The sequence below is a fragment of the Podarcis vaucheri genome, assembly GCF_965113315.1.
Source record: "Podarcis vaucheri genome assembly, chromosome: 12".
Lineage (NCBI taxonomy): Eukaryota > Metazoa > Chordata > Lepidosauria > Squamata > Lacertidae > Podarcis > Podarcis vaucheri.
The window spans coordinates 9,284,198-9,306,622 of NC_138750.1; the positions used below are offsets into that span (position 1 = coordinate 9,284,198).

General features: G+C 43.2%; 1 protein-coding gene across 1 annotated transcript in view; it reads right to left on the minus strand.

Moving 5' to 3' along the window:
- Nucleotides 1–22,425, minus strand: part of NPSR1 (neuropeptide S receptor 1) — an 80,342-nt gene that overhangs the window by 19,357 nt on the left and 38,560 nt on the right. The window contains exons 3-4 of the mRNA XM_082192895.1: nt 1,209–1,312; nt 217–310 (exon numbers count right to left, since the gene is read on the minus strand). Of these exons, the coding sequence (XP_082049021.1) occupies nt 217–310; nt 1,209–1,312 (198 nt within the window). The remainder of the gene's footprint in view (nt 1–216; nt 311–1,208; nt 1,313–22,425) is intronic.

The following is a 22,425-nucleotide window of genomic DNA, read 5'->3' on the forward strand; positions in this document are numbered from 1 at the left end:
TCTGACATGATTGCAATAATGGTTGTAAGATGCCAAAGGCCAACACCACAGATATTTGAAAAATGGCAAGGGAGTCTAAGAACAGGAATTAATAAATGAGTCTATTGCATTATTCATAGCAGTAAAATATTTGCTCTGAAAATGAAGTTGTTGCACAAAGTGTGTGTGTGTGTGTGTGTGTGTGTGTGTAACATGGGAGTGGGATAAATCTCTTACCTCCTTGGAAGAATTTCATTGGATAGACAATGGCATGATATCGGTCTATGCTTAGTGAGACCAGGACATAGGTTGAAGCATACAAAAGTACAACCTAGAGCAGAAAGAAAGAAGTGACCATTTATTGGAGGGAAATGGGTCATCAGAGCATTGGCTCAATTCCATTTTGGTGTTAGGCCTGGGCATGGCACTGAAGCTGCCATGATTGTATGGCTTGGGAGAAAGATGGCGGAGAGGGACCCTGCCCATTCTCAGGGGCTATTCTGACTGTTGGGCATGGTATCCTTCTCAAGCATCTCAAGGGGGTGAGGGTTGGCAGGACTGTGTTTCATTGATTCCCTTCCTATCTCCATGGCCATTTCCAGAAAGTAGTCATGGGTTGTCCTGCCCCATGATGTCCTCCAGGGTTCTATCAACTTGTCCCCAATGATATTTAACATCTATATGAAACCTCTGGGAGCTGTCATTAGGAGATTTAGAGTGAAGTGTCGTCAATATTCAGATGGCACCCAGCTCTATCTCTCTGTCCACATGGATCAGGAGAAGCAGTTGAGGTGTTAGATCAGCGATCGGTGGTGATGATGGGTTGCATGTGGGGCAAGAAACTGAAGCTGAATCCTGAAAAAGCAAATGTGTTATGGGTCTTGAGTTCTTGTGTCTGGGAGGCGGAGAGGTAGCCTGACCTGAATGAGATTTCACTCCCCTAGAAGGAGCAGGTCTACATCTCCACCATAACTGAAGTCACAGGTGGACTCGGTGACTGTGTGTGCCTGTTTTCAGCTCCATCTGGTTCACCAGCAAGGCCCGGTTGGGACAAAGATGACTTAGCTATTGTGTAACAAAATTGTTACGCAGAATAAACTATTTCCCCTACTTTCATGCAACCACCTTCTTGGAAACAGAGTGATTTCTGCCCCACCCCCCGCCCTAAGCAAATTGTTAAGCTAAGGAATAAGTACGTCAAGAAGAGAGACATTTATCTATCCTCCTACCTGCAGATAGCGAACAATTCGGCAGACGAGATCAGGGGCCATGAAATCTCCAGTGAAGCGCCAAATTATGTCAGTCATTATATTTATAAGGCCTGTAAAACAATCTATTAAAAATACAAAAAGGCACAGTTAGAAAGGAAGGGAAAAAGCAGCTGCTACAATGCCATTATCGTCTTCAATCCTATTCCCACCTGCTGTGATTGTGGAGATCAGTGTGTGGTAGCTGCCATGGGATAAAATAAGTGCTCAGATTAATAAGTACTTTTCTGTACAGCATTCATAAAAAAGTTGCATAGGCGGTAAAACCTGGCTTAGTTACAGTGGTGAGAGTTCCTAAATGACTGGTATAGGAACTCAAGAGAAGCTTGTAAGAGTCATGCGGTCCGAGCTGGCTTAGCTCACACCTCCACACATGTGTTGAGCTTTTCAGGTAGACTAGGGGAACAATGTCTTGATTACCTGGCCCCTCCCAAGGTGAGCTAAGTCTGGCAGAAGAGTATCTATGGTATTAACCCTTTCATGTTTGTTATATGATGTTGGTTATCCCAGACTTACAAAGCACCTTCAGATCTGACCACTCTATGAAGCCAAGTCAGAGGTGGACGGGGTGGGGATGTACGCCTCCAACACACATACACCTGCTGTCATAGAATCAAAGATTTGGAAGGGACCCCGAGGATCATCTAGTCCAACCCTCTGCAGTGCAGAAATATGCAGCTGTCCCATACAGGGATTGAACCTTGACATTATCAGCACGACGCTCTAACCAATTGACCTGAGTTATAACACATGACAGGTCTCCTGAAAACAAGGCTTAGACTCTAAAAGTTCAGGAAAAACTTGAGCACCTGGAAACCTTACCTGGGCTTGTAGCTGAGAAACAGTGCTAGGGGCTGTTTCCGTTCCACTTAAAGTTCATTGATTTTCAGTTAGGATCTAATGTTCACCCACTTTTGCCTCTGGCCCCATGCCCCACTGACATGTGGCCCTCAAAAGAAAATAAAAGCCCTCAGGTTAGAAAAGGTTCCATGTCCTAAATCTAGAGTGTCCTCTGGGAATACAAAAGCACACTGGGAGTTTTAAACAAAGATGCTCTTACACCAGAGGCTGAATTGGGAGAGGATGTTGGGCTACCTTTGGAAGGGGGCTTCATAAACTCTACCATACGCTGTTCATTTCTGGAGTGAAGCAGTGTAAATTGCCGCTCAGACCTTGACTTCTTTTTTTTTTATAATCATATTTATTAAAGTTTCCAATAATAACAGAATAGAAAAGATAAAAAGGATAAAGAAAAGAAAGAAAAAGAGAGACTAGCTTAGACCCTTCTTTTCATAACCTTCTTTCTGGGACTTCCTCCTTCCCGTCCCGACTGTATTCCCCTTTCCCTAAGTTGGTTCCACAAGTTCTCATCCCCAAATTTAAGCCTAATATATTTTACTCATAAACCAATTTAAATTTACACAATCTTAACATCACTCCTCGTCTTATAATAAAACAAAATTTTCCCCCAAGATCAGCTCTCATTCCTTCCACGAGTTCCCCCTTTCTAAAAAAGAAAAAAAAAACGAAAACATATAAGATCAAAGTTATAAAGAATATAAGATAGAATATATAGAAAAGTTCAAAAAATTGGTTACAAAGCCTTTGGATTCTAAGGTTCCCCCTCCCTTCCCCGGTTTTGATTCCCCATGTCCATTTGTCTGTATGTTGTCGGCCTGGAGATCTTAAGTCCACAGCCGAATTTTCTCAGTCCATCTTGCCGGTTTCTTCAGATTTGGTTGTTTTAATAATATTTAACTTCATAAATCCAGTCTAATAGAGGCCTTTAATTTTCCTTAATCTTTTGTTGCTCCTCCCGTTGTTCTTTCCGTGTCGTATTTAGTCATTTACTCTTTTGCTTCTTGTTTTCTCCGGTTTCTGTCTTGTTCAGCTGTCAAAACATTCTTGTTTCAAAACTTAGTGACTCTACAGAGGTTTGTTATTCAGGGACAAAGACTTACGTCCAGTTCCTTTCTTGCTTCAATAGAAGATTCTATTGTATTATGATCACCTCTGTAGACAAAATAATATTTCAGTTCTGCAGCTTTCCCAAGAGATAAGACCTATGCACATCCCAGAGTAGTTTTCCACATACGACACTTGTAATGTCCCGAAACCCCTCTAGGGGGATTGCAATAACTTTGTATCCTCTAATCCAAAAGTCAATTTGTTGTTTCTTTTTCCCCGACAGTTTATATCCATATTTATGTCAAATTGTAGCAAAATTAACCAGCAAAGAAAAACTTGTAGCAAAGTCCTCTTTATATTTTCCAGCTTTGACAGCTCCTTTGGCAGCTGTCAAATTCTCCATCTCTCTTCGCCAGGCTCTCCGAATCGCCCCGGTTCCCAGGGGGGGGGGTTGTCTTTTTCCTCTCACCCTCGACTCTTCTCCTCCAGCACAGTTCTTATAGTTCACATCGTGGAGTTAATAATTTTTGTCATCAATAAACTTCTGAATCGATCTTGGTTTCTCAGCCCTTGTTTTAGCATGTTTACAATCAGGGAGGGGACTGACTTCCTTTTTGGATCCCCTCCCGCTCGTGCCAAATCCGGAAAAAAATTTCTTTTTTCCTCCTTTTATGCCCGGTTACCCAATTACTCACGGGTTGTTGTTAAATGTCCGAATTTTCTTTGGAAGAAGCCAGCGCTCTCCGCCGGATGGCATGCGGCTGCGCCCGGCAGGGGAAGCGGAGGACTCAAAGCACCACGCCACTCCCCGGCGCCCGATCCGTAGCCTTTAAAAAGGCTCCTTCACAAGCCGGGAGGGCGATAGCGGTGCCAGCCGAGTCACCATGTCCACGGGATCCGTTCCCGTGGTTTTTGAAGGTCCCCGCGTCGCCGGCGCGGTAGGACCCAACCCCTGCCGAGCCGACTCCCTCCGGAGCTCGGAGGGAGTCCGCCATTCGGCGATGGCGCTAACCCGGAAGACCTTGACTTCTGCTGCTTCACCTGCACCAAATCCCTAACCGCTGCCAGGCTCTCCGTGAAACACAGGGATGGTAGGAGATTTAAAACAAGAGTTAAAGAGAGTGAGCTGTGTGCCACTCTGCAGATTTGGCACAGATAGATAATCATAGGTGTGATGCTGTTGTGTTTGAATTGTGTTCGATTGTTCGATTGATGCCAGAATAGAACTGTCCTCGCCTCTGAGGAAAGAATATTTTCACATCCACACGCAGTTGTTTGGCCCAGCTTTGATTTCTAATCTTTTGTTGCCAAACCAAAGTGTCAAAACTAACAGAAACTGCAGGAGCTACAGTGTTCATTTTTAAGAATGTAATTGTAATAAGGGATGTCAGTTGAATCCAGTGACCTTTAATATGAAGGATAGCTGGTCAGTTGATTGCTAACCCGTTAGGCAAAATGTACCCGTTTGACGTGTGATGGCGGCGGGGAGCTGTTATTTGCTTCGGATAACAGCAGGATCATGAACATTATGCTACACAGAACACCATAATAAGTCATGGTTACAATCCTCTAGTCCCCCAGCATTTTTAGAGCTAGATTAAGACAAGTGACTGTCTTAGAGTTGTTGCTCTTTAGAGGAAACAACTTAATAAGAGGCAAGAGGCTGTGTATACCTTTAACACACATTCAAAACACTTTCTTTCCTCGAATAATTCTGGGTACTCTAGTTTATCCCTCACAGAGGCAGGGCTGGTACCATCATTAGGTCAACCAGGCAGCCGCAGACCTCAGAGGGATGCAGTTTTATACAGATTAGGTTTTGTTCTATCTTACAAAATCCTGATGACATTTTACTTTTATTTTATATTCTGAACACGGTTTCTCAAAGCCCAAACTTATGAAAACTTACAGTGTTGCGAAAAGAGACTAGTTGGCAACTCTATTGATGGAGCATTCCCTAGCGTCAGTGCTTGACCCGAAGGAATTGGTGGCAAAACTTGCAAAGTGAGATTTTTGATATGCCCGGAACTGAGACTTTTAAGACACTTAAACGTTAACATCATAATTTGCATGATCAACTCAAAATGATTTGTGTGCTGGGACATTTTCTTTTGCGTTTGAGGAAGACAATAAAAGATGGTTGCCTTGCTTATTCTTGAATCGGAAGTTCTCAGGGCATTTCACAGCATGAAATACAGAATAAAACCACAAAGTACATAAAAAAAGAACAAACCAAACCAATAACCCCTCTCCCTTCTGCAAAAACAAAACAAAAATATTTCAAAGGGCGTAGACTGTTAATCAGCAAAAGGCCTGGCTGAAGAGGACTGGGGTGAGCAATTGTACCTGTTGTAGCATTTTTAAAGGAGGACGGACTGAATTTGATTGACTTCCAATGCAGAGAATTATGAGTGTTGCTAGAAATACATTCTCATCTCATTTCTGGGTCAGTAATTAAAGATGTTCCTGCCATTCAGTGAGTTACAGACTAAGGAAACTCACTGAGAGGGACTGAGAAAGGCATTGGCTTAATTACTTTTGCCTATCTCAGGGTTAATTGGGCCACAATAAACTAGGATTGCTCCACTCCACCTGTTCCTGTGGAGTGAAAGGCAACTAAGAGAGAGGAATGGTGTGTTTTTCTATCACTCCTGCTCATTCCAGCAGGAGCTGTTCAGCAGACGGTCTCAGAGGACTGTGTCCTTCATGGTGTCTTTACAGTGAAGCTTGGGACTTAGATTCCACCTCTCCTCTAGTCAAATACAGTCAGTGAGGGATAGCCAATGGGATGCCTCCAGGGTGTTGTTTGACAGCATCTCCCATCATTCCTGAACACTGGCTGATGGGAACTGGAGTCCAAAACCACATGGAAAGCATCACATTCGCTAGCCCTGAAATAAGGAGTGGTCCTCAAAGACATCAAATTACATGTCCTGCCAATTCAGTTGGTCCAGATGTGCATAGAGATGAAGACACCTAGCCACAGCAACAATGCATACAGGAATTTGTTGTGTGCATCTTACTCTGAATGGGTCCCCTCACAAAATAAGCTATAATGCTTGGGTTGAAATCGCTTCCTCTATTAGCCAGCCCCATACCCTGCAAACAGGGCAACTGTGATTCAAAAAAACTTGGCAGCTAAGGGGGGGGGGAAGGGAGGTAACAGAAGGCTTGGACAGGTTTGGTCCAGCCATGCAGTAGACTGAGGTAGATGCTGTGATGTTAACATATGACAGAGTGCTGGAGGTGAAATAGTTAAACAGGTTACCCAATCAGGACCCAGGGGGGTGGAGTCAGAGGGACTATAAAACCAGCGCTGGGAGGGGCAAAGGGGAGAGTTCGTTGGGAGTTGGGTGGTTGGTTGGATGGAGTGGGAGTGAATTGGGATAGAGTTTGTGGGTAGGTTCCTAGATATTAATTAATAACTAGGATACAAAGGAAGGGAAGAGGAGGAAGTCTAAGAAAGAAGGCTATGACAGTTAAGGGTCTGAAAACAATGAATTTGTTTTTAAATGTTTTTAAAGGTTAGGGTTTTTTGTATTTTTGCCACTTTTTGTTTTCTTTTTATTGAATTTTTTCTTCTTCTTTTTTCTTCTTTTTTACATGGTGGGAAGGGGTTTGCTTTTTTCTTTTGCTTTTTACTCTGTTAATTATTTTTATTCTTTGTATTCTCTTTTGATACTACTTTGTTTTTCTTTTTGTAATATATTGGAAACTTTAATAAATATCTTATAAAAAAATTAGCGTTTGTGGGTAGGTTGAGTTAGGGTAGCGAAATAAGCTGAGTCAGGAACAGTTAGGAGCTAGGAAGACAAGTAAGTATCTGAGAGGTGGTTTAGTGAGTGAGAGCAGGTAGCGGAAGTTATAGCTCTGGATAGGCACCCTATGATTGTAATTGACCAATACCATTTATGAAACCACACACTTGTTAAATTGCAATGAATAAACAGAAGTTTATGTTGCAACTTAACCCTGACTGGACTCAGTATTGTACCAGGTAGGGCCTAGGTGGTGGCAGTGAGAAATAAAGTGGTGGCACAGGGATCAATAGACAGTGAAACGTCCAGGGACCCTGTGTGATCGCCACAGATGCGTTGGGTGATGGAACACCAAGAGACAGTGTCCCCAGGGTGCCCCACCCTCCCTGAAGCCTCCTGTGACTGTGGTGGCATCTCACAGTGAGATCTTCTGAGATCTTGCCACTGTTATTGCTGCTGCTTCATGGGTGCTGCTACACAACCCCGGCAAGGCAAGAGGACGCAGTGTTATTACGTTCCTGTTATGCTTCAGGTGGCAAAATGGGATGCGCTGCCCCTGGGCTTGGGGTAACCCCAAGGTTTGCAGAACTAAACGCAAAAAGAGGGAACTTTTTCTCTTTTCTTTTTTGCTCCTGGTTTAATGTACTGTGTGCCCTATGATTCTCCAAATACACATTTTGTGTTTAAAATAAGAAAAACTTTGAAATAAATGCAGGCATTGTTCTATCAGTGCATCTGAGGTTCTGATACAAATAATCAACTTTACATATTTTATGTCCCTGTATGGGCCTTTCCCCTTTCCTCCAGTTTATGCATCTAAATATGTTGAAAACACAGCAATCTTCCATTTGGAAAACAAAACAGCCAACTCTTTTGCTTTCCTATGTATAATATTATCACAGCTACGATTATGGACTCTGTGCTGCCTGAGCTGTCTGATTCTGTTGCTAGGCGATTTGAACACACTATTATGCTAATGCAGAGAATGTTGCCAGTGGACTCTCTTGTGGTGGAAAAATTATTTAAAACTGGTGTGTCTGAATGGGGTGGTTTTTTGGTCTCCTAATAGTATGATTTGATGGTGTACATTAACACCGACTGAACACAATATTGCATTTTAAAACAAGAACATAGTGTTGGGTGAGGGAAACGAGAAGCATTGTTATAAGCTGAGCAATGGGAAAAGGAATTATTTCTTTGACATTTCAAATAGATATCGAAGGAGGGGGGGAATCAACTTTTTAAAAAATGGTAGAATACTCCAGTATTATATAAACTTTATATGCAGCTATATTCTGCTTGTCCAGTAAAATTCATTAATTTTGCAGTCCGAAAGGTCAAAAGGGGAAGAAGAGATGAGAGTAGATGAAATTCCCAAAGGCAGATCTGCCACCTTCTTTAAGTGTACAGAGATACGTAATATTCGTATTCATTAAGGGAAAGGGAATAAATCAAGGGAGAATATTAAGTGTTATATTTGCTATTGGATGCTGTTTATTTTGCTATGTTGTTAATTTTTTTTAAATCATGATTTTTATTGAGTTTTTCATATTTCATTTCATTTTATCATACATATTATACATATCTTGAGCTTACATCACTACTCCAAATGAGTAATGACTTCCTTCCGTCACTCTTTCTGACTTTCCTACTATTTTAACATAAAGTATTTTTCGCTCTATAAGACGCACCAGACCACAAGACGCACCTAGTTTTTGGAGGAGGAAAACAAGAAAAAAAAATATTCTGAATCTCAGGAGCCAGAACAGCAAGAGGGATCGCTGCGCAGTGAAAGCAGCAATCCCTCTTGCTGTTCTGGCTTCTGGGATAGCTGCGCATCCTGCATTCGCTCCATAAGACGCACACACATTTCCCCTTACTTTTTAGGAGGGAAAAAGTGAGTCTTATAGTGCAAAAAATACGGTATTTATCACATTTCTATAATCACTTCTTTACCATATATAATCATTTAACAATCACCCTTTCATTTGTAAATTAGCTCCTTCTTTCCACATTACAAAACATTTCATGTTAATGCTACAAATGTTTTCAGGTGTTTACAACTTTCTTTCAAGTAATTTATAAATTTGCTCCAGCTATGTTGTAAATTCTTACTGTGTTGCTGTTTTGCCAAGTTATCACAAAAGGGGTAGTCGATGTTTTGCCCCAATGCCAATGCCCCCTGCAGATCCAGGTCTCTTTCCTGCTCCCACACCTCATCCCATCACTGTGTGCAACTGTGTCCACACCTGAGACTGTGTTTTTGCTGCTGTCACAATGCAGTGATGAGGACAGAAGCAATGTCATTGACAGAAGAAGTTCTGGTGGGGCTGGCAGTGGGGGGGTGGGGGGTGGGGGGTCGGATCCACCACCAGAGGCAAGTGCATGGGCTGCTCCTTCCCCCCCCCCACTCAGATGTAGTAGAGTACCAGTACGCAGTGGCGTAGCGTGGGGGGTGCAGGGGGGGCCGGGCGCACCGGGCACAACATCTGGGGGTTAGGGTTAGGGGGCGCAAATCCATGGGTTAGGGGGCGCAAATCCACGGGTTAGGGGGCGCAAATTACTTGCCTTGCCCCGGGTGCTGACAACCCATGCTACGCCACTGCCAGTACGATGGCATTCCCTGTGGCTTCACCCAAATGAAATGGGCTGGACACGTCCATGGGTGAGATTGAACTGAGTAAAATGGAATCTGTAGGAGGGGTGTGTGTGTGTGTGTGTGTATCTATTTTGGTTTAAAATCAACACACAACACATACACACACAACAAAAGCTTGAAAAAAGAAAAGAAAATGAAACAAAAGAAGCACGATACATCTCTTACAAACAAAATACAAAATAGAACAATACATCACAAATTCACAAGAATAATCCATCAACTTCCGACTTCCTTGATATGGGTTCTTTGTTTTCTTAATTACTTGCCTCTATTTTCCAATAAACTTTATCCTTATTAAATCTTGTTTGCAGTCTTTATACCTTAATCAATTCATAGAATCATAGAATCATAGAGTTGGAATAGCCAGTGATCTCTTGCTGCTGTCAATGAACAGTCTCCAATCTTTGGGTTCGTACTGTGGCACTGCAAGCTTGAGCAGAAGCTGCGCAATATCTGCACAGTACACCAAGTCCTTCTCTTCCGAGAAAAAACGGAGGTACTCTTAATGCCTGTTGCAGAAGAAGCTGATGCGAGCACTGTCAGAGAGGAGGTGTTTTTCCTTCAATCTGGATGCCAACAGTTCAGCAGAGTCCTTTGACAAGCTGAGGTCGCAAACTAGATCATTCAACTCCTTTTGGGAAAATGGATGTGGAGCATCATCTTCAAGAACCACTTCTTCTTCTTCATGTCCTTCAACACTGGAGGCATCTTCGTCACTAATGTCAGGAAGTTCTCTGAAGACAGGCACTGGAATTTCATCACAATGAGCTACAGGACGAGGTGCTGATTGAAAATCAGGATTAACTTAGTTTTGATCCCCCAACTTTATGCTTTGCCGCACCAATTTTTGGAAGATTTCGAGGTTTTATGACTTCAAACTGATCCCTTTTCGACATAATCACCCAGAACTATCGGACCTAAATACTTCTTGTCATTAAAATAATCATTTCCAATCAAAACAATTATTAGACATGGCATTTTACCCCCACCAACTTCTTCTAAAATGCTCCACACAAGTGTACATGTGAACAAAAACATAAAAAAACATGTGGCCATAGCTCAAAAACTTGACCTGATTGAGCAAAACCAATGTGATTTTTCGATTCAGCGCATCACATTCGTCATAAATCAACTGAAAAAACGCAGGCAACAAATTTGTTGTTGACTAGTGTAATAATTCTCCCCCCCCCCCAAAAAAAAAGACAGAGGAAAAAATAAAAAGTGATAAAATCCAGGCATGTTAGGATTCAGGAAAGTGCTAAAATGCTACAAACTTTCGCTTTGCGTAATGCTAAACCATTTCTGGCTAGTAAAGCAAAGCAAAGGTGGCGCTTTGGGTTAAACCACAGAACCAAGGACTTGCTGATCAGAAGGTCGGCAGTTCGAATCCCTGCGATGGGGTAAGCTCCCATTGCTTGGTCCCTGCTCCTGCCAACCTAGCAGTTCAAAAGCACGTCAAAGTGCAAGTAGATAAATAGGTACCGCTTCGGCGGGAAGGTAAAAGGCATTTCCATGCGCTGCTCGGGTTTGCCAGAAGCGGCTTAGTCATGCTGGCCACATGACCTGGAAGCTGTACGCCGGCTCTCTTGGCCAATAAAGCAAGATGAGCATTGCAACCCCAGAGTCATCCGCAACTGGACCTAATGGTCAGGGATCCCTTTACCTTTACCATTAAAGCAAAGGAAATATCTCCATGCTTCTACTTCTATCCCAGGTGAAGGTTGAAAGGGGAAAGCAGAATGCAATACAGTGGTACCTCGCAAGACGAATGCCTCGCAAGACGAAAAACGCGCAAGACGAAAGAGTTTTCCGTTTTTTGAGTCATTCCGCAAGACGAATTTCCCTATGGGAACTTGCGAGTTCTTGCGAGTTTGTTTCCTTTTTCTTAAAGCCACTAAGCTGTTAAAAGCCACTAAGCCGCTAATAGCTGCTAAGCCGCTAATAGCCGTGCTTCGCAAGACGAAAAAACCGCAAGACGAAGAGACTCGCGGAACGGATTAATTTTGTCTTGCGAGGCACCACTGTACTTCACTGGGGAAATCTTTCAAAGAGGGCAATTAAGAAAGGCCCATCTCTGCTCTGGGACCTTGCTGCCAGACATGCACAGAGCTCAGAACACATTTGTGTTTTTTTAGTGACTATATGTTCTTGTATAATATTTTTTTTAAAAAAAGAAAAGAACTCCACCTTTCACATGGAATTATCTCTGACACAAGTCAAGTGCCACCAGCACTCTTATTAAACCATCTTTCCATTTCCCCCTCTGGAGAGCCACATAAATAATTTCTGCCATTCTTAGTAGCCTTAAGTTTGATTGTTTCCCATATCCTATAGGCCTTTCTGAGCAAAATGCCTCCCACAAATCTTGTAGTATATCAAGATAATTCCCTGCCTCCTCCATAGCTTGAAGCAATCGGCAATGAAATGAAACTCATCTCTCTTCAGGAGGAACACCCGGACAGGGAAACGTTTATGAAGTCCAACTTTCATTGAACTTGTCTTCTGACATCTTGGAAACCCAGCGCTTGAAATAATGTGACTGTTTAACATTTTATACTGAAACAGTGACAGCCTACATGAGCAGTGCAGTAATACACCAACATCTACAATGTAGAAAAGTGTCTATCATTACAGTCTGCCACCCATGTGCTACTCAGGGAAGCTTACAACAATTAAAAATCAAGTATAATATGATGCAAATATATTAAAATACAAAAAGGTTAAATTAAAATACAAAAATTGCACAACATTAAAATCCATTTCAAAGCATCAATAGCAGAGAATGCAAGTTAGAAAAGAACATGAAAGCCCACCAAAATAAAAATATGTTGGCAAACGAGAGACAAATTGGAAGGAGCCACCCATGCTTTAGGGGGCAATATTGGTGAGGACATTGAAATGGCCATGTCACTTGTCATCAACATGCCTCCACCCTAGATGGGACTCAGAAAAGGCTGTTTCCTTCTGATTTTGAGGAATGGGCAGGATGCTATAGAACATGGGTAGGCAAACTAAGGCCTGGGGGCCAGAACTGGCCCAATTGCCTTCTAAATCTGGCCCGCGGACAGTCCAGGAATCAGCATGTTTTTACATGACTAGAATGTGCTCTTTTATTTAAAATGCATCTCTGGGTTATTTGTGGGGTTTGCCTGGTGTTTTTACATGAGTAGAATACAACAAAATAAAAAAATTCCTTCCAGTAGCACCTTAAAGACCAACTAAGTAAGTTCTTGGTATGAGCTTTCGTGTGCATGCACACTTCTTCACGAAATGCACACGAAAGCTCATACCAAGAACTTACTTAGTTGGTCTTTAAGGTGCTACTGGGAGGAATTTTTTTATTTTGACGATGGCAGACCAACACGGCTACCTATCTGTAACTAGAATACAACAGCCGTTGTAACATACTGCTTGTTCTGCCTTTGGGGACTTCTTGGATCATTCTTTATCTAGCTTTATCATTCTTTATCCTTTGACCTTACCGCCTTGGGTGACCCTGCTGTGACCCTGCTGGGAGTATGAGACTCCCAATGGCTTCGCTCACAAGGGTCATAGGAACATGCAAGTCCACTCCAGCAAGTGGCCCCAGTCCAATGAGGGAGCTATGACTTAGTGCCAATTCATGGCTTTGATGCCTTGCTGGGTTGAGAGCCATGCATACAGATTATTTACTTATTTAAATTTATGTGTCAACTTTGCAAGAAGCCTCTGGGCGACTTGCAATTAAAAGAGGGAAGAAAATCACAAATGCAAAATGTTACAATACGTAAGCTAGCCATAAAGACAGCAACCAACAGCAAAATCCTTCTTAGGGCGAAAATCTGAAGAAGACACAGGATCCCCATTCAGAAAATCGCAAACCCAACAGACAATATCAAATCAACAGCTGAGAAAAGATATTTAAATCCAAAGCACTAAAATGTTGGTATTGCTACGAAGCCTGGAGAGAAAAAAGAAGTCTTCCTCTGGTACCAAAAGGATTGTAAAAGGGGCACCAGGTTAGGTTCCCTGGAGACAGCATTCCAGAGGCAGGGGGCCACCACTGAGAAGACACTTGTTGCCATTCTCCAAATTTCAACCCATGGGGGAACTCAAAGGAGTACCTCCAGAAATGATAGGAATAAATGTTTCTTTGGGTCCTAGAGTTCCAAACTGCGTCAGGCAGGCATCCCCAAACTCAGCCATCCAGATGTTTTAGGACTACAACTCCCATCATCCCTAGCTAACAAGACCAGTGGTCAGGGATGATGGGAACTGTAGTCCCAAAACATCTGGAGGGCCGAGTTTGGGACTGCCTGGCTTAAGGCTTTATAACAGCACCTTGAATTGATGCACATTAGATGCAGATGTAGATTTTTTGAAAAGAACTAACTGATCCTCTCAACCTGTAATGAAAAGAGATGCACATATCATCCATGAAGTTGGGTTACCGCAGTAGCTCATAATACCATAAAGCTAATTCTGTATAACTGCAAAAGATGGTCCTGTTTGAAATCTGAAAGTTGAACAAGTCTCAGAAATATTTACATCTACCCTTGTCCTCTTCTGACCAACAGAAACCAAAAAAATACCCACAGTTCAAATAGATATTCCTATATTAGTGTTTGCTAAAGTAGTAGATGGATAATTCTGTCAAGGCTTCCTCTCCATTACTTTTTCATTTTGTGTGTGCCTTTTAGATTTTAAAGCTGAGGTCAGGGACTGGTACTCTTTAAATTGATATGTAAACCACTCAGGGAGCCTTTTTCACTCAAAAGGGGGTAAACATTATTTAAAAATAAATTAATACAAAACCTCTTGCCTAGTAGATAAAAGAGGACTTCAAAAAGCAACCTTTGCTTCAAGGCTTGTGATGCATATTAATCTAGACCAAAGAGAAATTGACAAGCATGGATGAATTATTCACGAGGTATCAATATTTTGTATCAAACTTACGAACTAAGAGATGAAATAAAGTGGAATTCGTTTAAGTTTTATTGATGTCCACACTCTCCACAGCGAAAAGCTCTACGAGATTAAATGTTTGCTGAAACAATAACTGTTGTACAACACGGAAAGGAAGGGTCTTGGGTTTTGACTGCAAGCCCTAACAATGTGCTAATTCAGAAGAAACACCACACAGTTTGAGTTTAAGAACACAAGAAGAGCCTGTTAGATCGGGTTAATAGATCAAGTCATTGATAGGCTTGTCTTCCTTAAATTTGTCTAGTCCTCTTTTGAATCCATCCAAGTTGGTGGCCATTACTGTCTCATGTATGTATGGAAGTGAAAGCTGGACCATAAAGAAGACTGATCGCCGAAGAATTGATGCTTTTGAATTATGGTCTGGAGGAGACTCTTGAGAGTCCCATGGACTGCAAGAAGATCAAACCTCTCCATTCTGAAGGAAATCAGCCCTGAGTTCTCACTGGAAGGACAGATCCTGAAGCTGAGGCTCCAATACGTTGGCCACCTCATGAGAAGAGAAGACTCCCTGGAAAAGACCCTGATGTTGGGAAAGATGGAGGACACAAGGAGAAGGGGACGACAGAGGACGAGATGGTTGGACAGTGTTCTCGAAGCTACCAGCATGAGTTTGACCAAACTGCAGGAGGCAGTGGAAGACAGGAGTGCCTGGTGTGCTCTGGTCCATGGGGTCATGAAGAGGCGGACACAACTAAACAACTAAAGAACAACTGTCTCATGTGGCAATAAGCGCCCAAGTTAAAAGTTTAGCTTTGAACTGTGATAAAGAAGTATTTTCTTTTACCAATCCCAAATCTTCCAACATTCAGCTTCTTTGAATGGTAATGCTTTTCATCGGAGAATTTCATTGTCATATACTGATATGAAGAACAATTTATGTCACACCAAAGTAAACATGTTTCTAGTAAAATCTACAACTGGGAACTAGAAAAAAATGCTTCAGTGTGAAACGCTCCCTGCTCAAGAGTCCAACCATTCCATTCCATTTCCCATAGCTGAGCTAGCTTTGAAAGGTGCGTGTTTCTTCTTCAGCTTCTTCAAACGTTTTGGAAGTTGAACGGACTTTTCCGGAATGGATTAAGTTCGAGAACCAAGGTATCATCTGGTACAAGCTTCCTAGGACTGCAGGTGGCTCTAGGCAAGTGGTTCACATTTGAGTTCACCCCCCATTCCCCTCACAAAAAAACCCCCACTCTCAACACACATTAGCATGCCAGCAAAAAGACCAACCAAAAATCCCTGGCTATGTATAAATTTTCCATTGACAGCGAGCTTTTGACAGGGTCGAAGAGCATTCAGTCGACAGGTGGTTATGTTTTAGAACAGATAACATTTCTCAGTTTGTAGTTCTCCTCCAGTCTAAGAAATGATTGACAATTACTAAGAACCATAGGCTGGAACATGTCTGTATCATGATTTGCTGGGGCTTAGGCGTGTTGTCTGTGGTGGACCTTGGGATCTCAGATTCCAGTGGTGCTCTCTACAACACCAAAATTTGACACCCCCCACCTCTCACACTCCCCTAAATCATGCTCCCCTAAATCTGCCTAAATCTGGGGTTGTTGTCCAAAATATCTGGAGGGCATCAGCAGCCACGAAATTAAAAGATGCCTGCTTCTTGGGAGAAAAGCAATGACAAACCTAGACAGCATCTTAAAAAGTAGAGACAGCACCTTGCCAACAAAGGTCCGTATAGTAAAAGCTATGGTTTTCCCAGTAGTGATGTATGGAAGTGAAAGCTGGACCATAAAGAAGGCTGATCGCCGAAGAATTGATGCTTTTGAATTATGGTGCTGGAGGAGATTCTTGAGAGTCCCATGGACTGCAAGAAGATCAAACACATCCATTCTGAAGGAAATCAGCCCTGAGTGCTCACTGGAAGGACAGATCCTGAAGCTGAGGCTCCAATATTTTGGCCACCTCATGAGAAGAGAAGACTCCCTGGAAAAGACCCTGACGTTGGGAAAGATGGAGGGCACAAGGAGAAGGGGACGACAGAGGACGAGATGGTTGGATAGTGGTCTCGAAGCTACCAGCATGAGTCTGACTAAACTGCGGGAGGCAGTGGAAGACAGGAGTGCCTGGTGTGCTCTGGTCCATGGGGTCACAAAGAGTCGGACACGACTAAACAACAACAACAACCACTCACACTCCATTCTAAATAATAGTTGTGGTGCCCCGCCCAGGCTCTGTGCCCAGTGCGACCAAACTGATCATGCTCCCTTAATTCTGCCTAAATATGGGGTTGTAATCCAAAATATCTGGAGGGCATCAGATTGGTTGAATACTGTTCCACATACAGAAGGTCACCTTGCCACCTTGCAAGCACCTTTGTGTGTGTGTGAATAACTGCGAATAATGTACTGTCAGAAGCTGTAACCCAAGTATAGGGATAGCAGCTCACGTTTAATAGGGGTTGTAGTTCATGTAGGCCAATTGGGTGACATTTGCAATCCAGTTTGAACTATTTGTACTTGCAAGACGGTCCATTGATTTCACCTGGCTCAGTTCCAGGTAACAGAAGTGTGTGCTCTACATTTTCTTTACGGAAAAGAAAAAGATTACGTACCCTGCCAACAGAAAGTACCATTTTGATTAATGTTTATAATTATAGGCACTTGGAATGATCATGTGGAAATTCAAGATAACATAGATTTATGCCTTTAGTGTTCTAATTAAAATAAGCCACAGAATAATGCTCCTTGAGGAAGTTTGAGACTTAGTCTTAGTGCTTAGTCAGATACAGAATGGCTACCAGCAAGATCAGCCAACCATCCCTTGTTTGTCCAGGAAAGCAGTCTCTCCCCGGCAGAGAGGGTCCTATGGCTGCCCTAGTGACACATAATGTGGCAGCAAGAAAGATTAGGAAGAAGAATCTGGATAAAAATGCAGTAAAATGTAAGGGAGAGTCAGAGGTCTAAATAGAAAAATACTGTATGCTGTGTGGAGACCCCTAATTTACACATGCACTGGCATTTTATTATTCTGATGATTAGGATGCGGGTGGTGCTGTGGAGCCTAGGACTTGCTGATCGGAAGGTCGGCGGTTCGAATCCCCGCGACGGGGTGAGCTCCCGTTGCTTGGTCCCTGCTCCTGCCAACCTAGCAGTTCAAAAGCACGTCAAAAGTGCAAGTAGATAAATAGGTACCGCTCTGGCGGGAAGGTAAACGGTGTTTCCGTGCGCTGCTCTGGTTCGCCAGAAGTGGCTCAGTCATGCTGGCCACATGACCAGGAATCTGTACGCCGGCTCCCTCGGCCAATAAAGCGAGATGAGCACTGCAACCCCAGAGTCGGTCACAACTGGACCTAATGGTCAGGGCGTACAGATTCCTTTACCTTAGGCAGCAGTTTTGTTTTGATATATAGGTATTTCTTTCTTTAATAGTGTCTGTATGGTTTTGTCATGGCCTTTGGTTACTACAATAGAGCTTATCTACTTCTAAAGATGAGCCAACCTAGTTGGTATCGTCTGTTGTATGCAGACATTCCTCATGTGAGATTCAGCAGATGTGCAAATTGCAGCAGGGCTCTGGAGAAAGGAAAATAGCACTAAGCTATAGAGCAGAGGTGAGGAAACTCTGGCTTGTGGACCATCTTGACCCACCAGAGGGCTCAAGTTCGCTTGCAATGCCACCCCCCCCCAAAAAAAAAATCACACCCACCTAAAGAACTCAGACACCATTTTGAACTTAGATATTGTACTTTCGTAACTTAAATAGTAGTCATAAACCTGCCTTCATTTTGCTACTGTAACTACTGCTTCAAGACCTGGATTATGAACGTAAATACAACTTTTACTTCTTCACAAAACAATGTATGTGTGATTGTTATTTTTCAGGGGGAGAAAAGGGGTAATACCAGCGAAAATCCAGTCTGCCTTAAAGCCTCCTGGATTATTGTTTCTAGAAGGTTAAATCAATCTTGTCTTATCTTCCAAGCTGCAAAGGATGGTACTAAAGAATGTATGAGCAAGGACAATGTATCATGTCCTAGTGCCTAAATCCATTTCTGCATTTTAAAGTCCTAAAAGTGTAAAGTGAGAGAAAGCAGCAGAAAGAGATAGGCAAGAAAGGAATTTAAACTTGGCCAGGTTAGCTGCTGTTCAGTCAGTCAAAAGTTTGGGAAGCATGGCAGGATTAGTGATTCAGCAGCGGAGGTTGATCTGACAGCCTCATTTACCTGCTCAACAGGGGAAACAACAGCAGCTTGATTCTTCTTTTTAACAGACGAAATGCCACAGCTGCTTTTTGACAGAGGCTGGTTGCCAAAACTAAATCTGCAGTTCCCACGGCAACGGTGGTGACTGTAATTGTTGACTCTTGGTCCGCATTAAAGGTTACCGGTAGCAGGCATGCGATCATGAAAACTACTGATGAGAGTGGCATTAGCAATTGAAAATAAAACTGCCAATATCATAATAACTTCCTACAAATATGTGGTGCAGCTCCACATGGAATACTGTGTGCAGTTCTGCTCATCACACCTCAAAAAGGATACTACAGAAAAGGACAACCAGAAATATCAAGGAGTTAGAACAATTCCCCTCTGAGGAACAATGGGCTTTTTAGCTTAGAGAAAATGTATGTAAGGAGGAGCATGGATAGAAATGGATAAGATAATGCATGACGTGAATAAAGTGACCTTGTTGTTTAGTCGTGTCCGCCTCTTCGTGACCCCCTGGACCAGAGCACGCCAGGCAGTCCTGTCTTCCACTGCCTCCCACAGTTTGGTCAAACCCATGCTGGTAGCTTCGAAAACACTGTCCAACCATCTCGTCCTCTGTCGTCCCCTTCTCCTCGTGCCCTCCATCTTTCCCAACATCAGGGTCTTTTGCAGGGAGTCTTCTCTTCTCATGAGGTGGCCAAAGTATTGGAGTCTCAGCTTCAGGATCTGTCCTTCTAGTGAGCACTCAGGGCTGATTTCCTTCAGAATGGAAGCGTTTGATCTTCTTGCAGTCCATGGGACTCTCAAGAGTCTCCTCCAGCACCAGAATTCAAAAGCATCAATTCTTCAGAGATCAGCCTTCTTTATGGTCCAGCTCTCACTTCCAATAAAGTGACTAGGGAGATGCTTTTCTCTAGAACCCACGGCCAAGTTGAATGATGGGAAATTCAGGGCAGTATTACACAGTGCATAGTTAAGTTATGGAATTTGCTCTCAAAATGGCCAAGTGGGGAGTTTTGAAAGAGGAACAGGCAGATCTGTGGCGGATAAGGCTCTTATTAGTTATGAAGCTATATATTACCTCAGTGACATATTGCTAGTGATTGACAGTTGCTAGTGTGCAAACAGCAGGAGGCAGCTATTGCACTCGTGCTGTTCTTGTGGGCTTCGCATAGGAATCCGACTGGTAATTGTGAGAACACAGCACTGGGCAAGAGAGGCCTTGTAGTGTGATCTACGTACATTGTGATGAGATGCAGGCAGTAGCCATTAAATTGTCACAACAGCTTTGTAAAATGACAAATATATTCTAATTCCCATTTGCAAATCGATCGTGAGGATTAGCAAGATGGAGAGAGACAGAAAGAGTGTGTGTGTGTGTGTGTGTGTGTGAGAGAGAGAGAGAGAGAGAGAGAGAGAGAGAGAGAGAGAGAGAGCTTGTGTTTGGGTTGGTTAAGGCAATTAAGCAAAGCTTCAGAAACCACAGCAAAAATATTAGGTTTGCTTTGAGTGCTGCTCTATTTCGAAAATTGCATAGACAGAAGCAGCACACAGTATGGAAGGTCAGTGACCTCCCTTCACTGTAGTGTATCAACTAATAGCCTTGATGTTCGTTTCAGATTCTAATCTGTTGGGAGACGCCAAAGTATTGGGGCTAAGTGGTTTGAGATGGTAAAGGCAATCGGGCTATTGTTCGTTCTAATTGAAGCAGGCAGCTTGGTAGGCTGACAGAATGTGCGATGAACAACAGGTGATCACAGCTCCCCGAAGTCACCTCCATTTCCTACATGTGCTTCTAATTAGAAGCAAGCAACATAACTTGGCTCTGCTTGAGACCTTCAAATACAGTTCTTCTAGCTTGACAGCACAGCCTAACTTTTCATAACAACTATGCACTTTGTGATAAAAGCACCCCGCCCCCAAGAACAATACCAAGGGACAGTTTTAAGATATTGGGGCAAATTAAAGTATACATAGGGGACGCGGGTGGCGCTGTGGTCTAAACCACAGAGCCTAGGGCTTGCCGATCAGAAGGTCGGCGGTTCGAATCCCCGTCATGCGGTGAGCTCCCATTGTTTGGTCCCAGCGCCTGCCCACCTAGCAGTTCAAAAGCACCTCAAAGTGCAAGTAGATAAATAGGTATACCACTCCGGCAGGAAGGTAAACGGTGTTTCCATACGCTGCTCTGGTTCGCCAGAAGCGACTTAGTCATGCTGGCCACATGACCCGGAAGATGTCTGCGGACAAACGCCAGCTCCCTCGGCCTATAGAGCGAAATGAGTGCCACAACCCCAAAGTCGTCCACAACTGAACTTAACATTCAGGGGTCCCTTTACCTTTACCTTAAATTATACATAGCTCCCACTCCCCCTACCCGTGTCCAACCATACAAATTATACTCACTAGATCCCAGTTCATTTGAGGGAAGAGGTGATTCAGTGACTTTGTGGGCACCGGGAGAAGACCTCAAGGGCACTTTTTTGCCCACAGGTGCCACATTGCAGCCTCTGGTATATTGGCTGAAATTCTTGACAATTTCCTCAAAGACAAAAATCAGGTAGACCCTATTTTGTCATTGTCCGGTTGAAAGCAGACAGACCTGGTGAAATGTAGCCCACTGTTACATGTCGGGTGATGGAGTGGAAGATGTATTAGAATCATGCAGAGTAATATGGTTATCATGAGGAGATAGATGGCGTCCAGTGTTAGCTATATAAGCTAGGTGCCAAACGGCTCCTTGAACCAGGGTTACAGTCACCAAAACGGAATGCCCAGCTGCTATTTGGGGGGCCAGATGGCTCGGAAGTCCTATTTTTCAGTACGAGTTTTTGGTTCCGGGAATTCATTCTGATTGTGCAGATAAAATATCACAGATTGAATTTTACAGGATGTGTTGCTCGTATGTGAAAACAGTCCATATCCAAGGATCCACAGGCATGCACCTTCCAGGTGGTGGAGACATCAGGCTCCGTCTTGGTACCTGGGCATCTTCACTTGGTTGCAAGTGACCCAAAGCCAGGTGCAAAGGACACTGACAAACTGGAACGTGTCCAGAGGAGGGCAACCAAAATGGTCAAAGGCCTGGAAACGATGCCCTGTGAGGAACGGCTAAGGGAGCTGGGCATGTTTAGCCTGGAGAAGAGGAGGTTAAGGGGGGATATGATAGCCATGTTCCGATATATAAAAGGATGTCACATAGAGGAGGGAGAAAGGTTGTTTTCTGCTGCTCCAGAGAAGCGGACACGGAGCAATGGATCCAAACTACAAGAAAGAAGATTCCACCTAAACATTAGGAAGAACTTCCTGACAGTAAGAGCTGTTTGACAGTGGAATTTGCTGCCAAGGAGTGTGGTGGAGTCTCCTACTTTGGAGGTCTTTAAGCAGAGGCTTGACAACCATATGTCAGGAGTGCTCTGATGGTGTTTCCTGCTTGGCAGGGGGTTGGAATCGATGGCCCTTGTGGTCTCTTCCAACTCTATGATTCTATGATTCTATGATTCTAAGTGTGCCTGGTGAATTTCGAACACTGATGCCACCTGACAGGTTATTGCTTTGATGCCTTATGTAGGGCTTATATAGGGGCCCGAAACTGCTTAGTAGTTAATATTAGAATCCTTCCAGGTAGCATCCTTTAAGGAGTTAATCATGTCTAGAAATGAAATATTGTGGACATAATTTTCTTTCAGATAGTCTGATAAATGGGAAGGAGAATTAGTCCTTGCA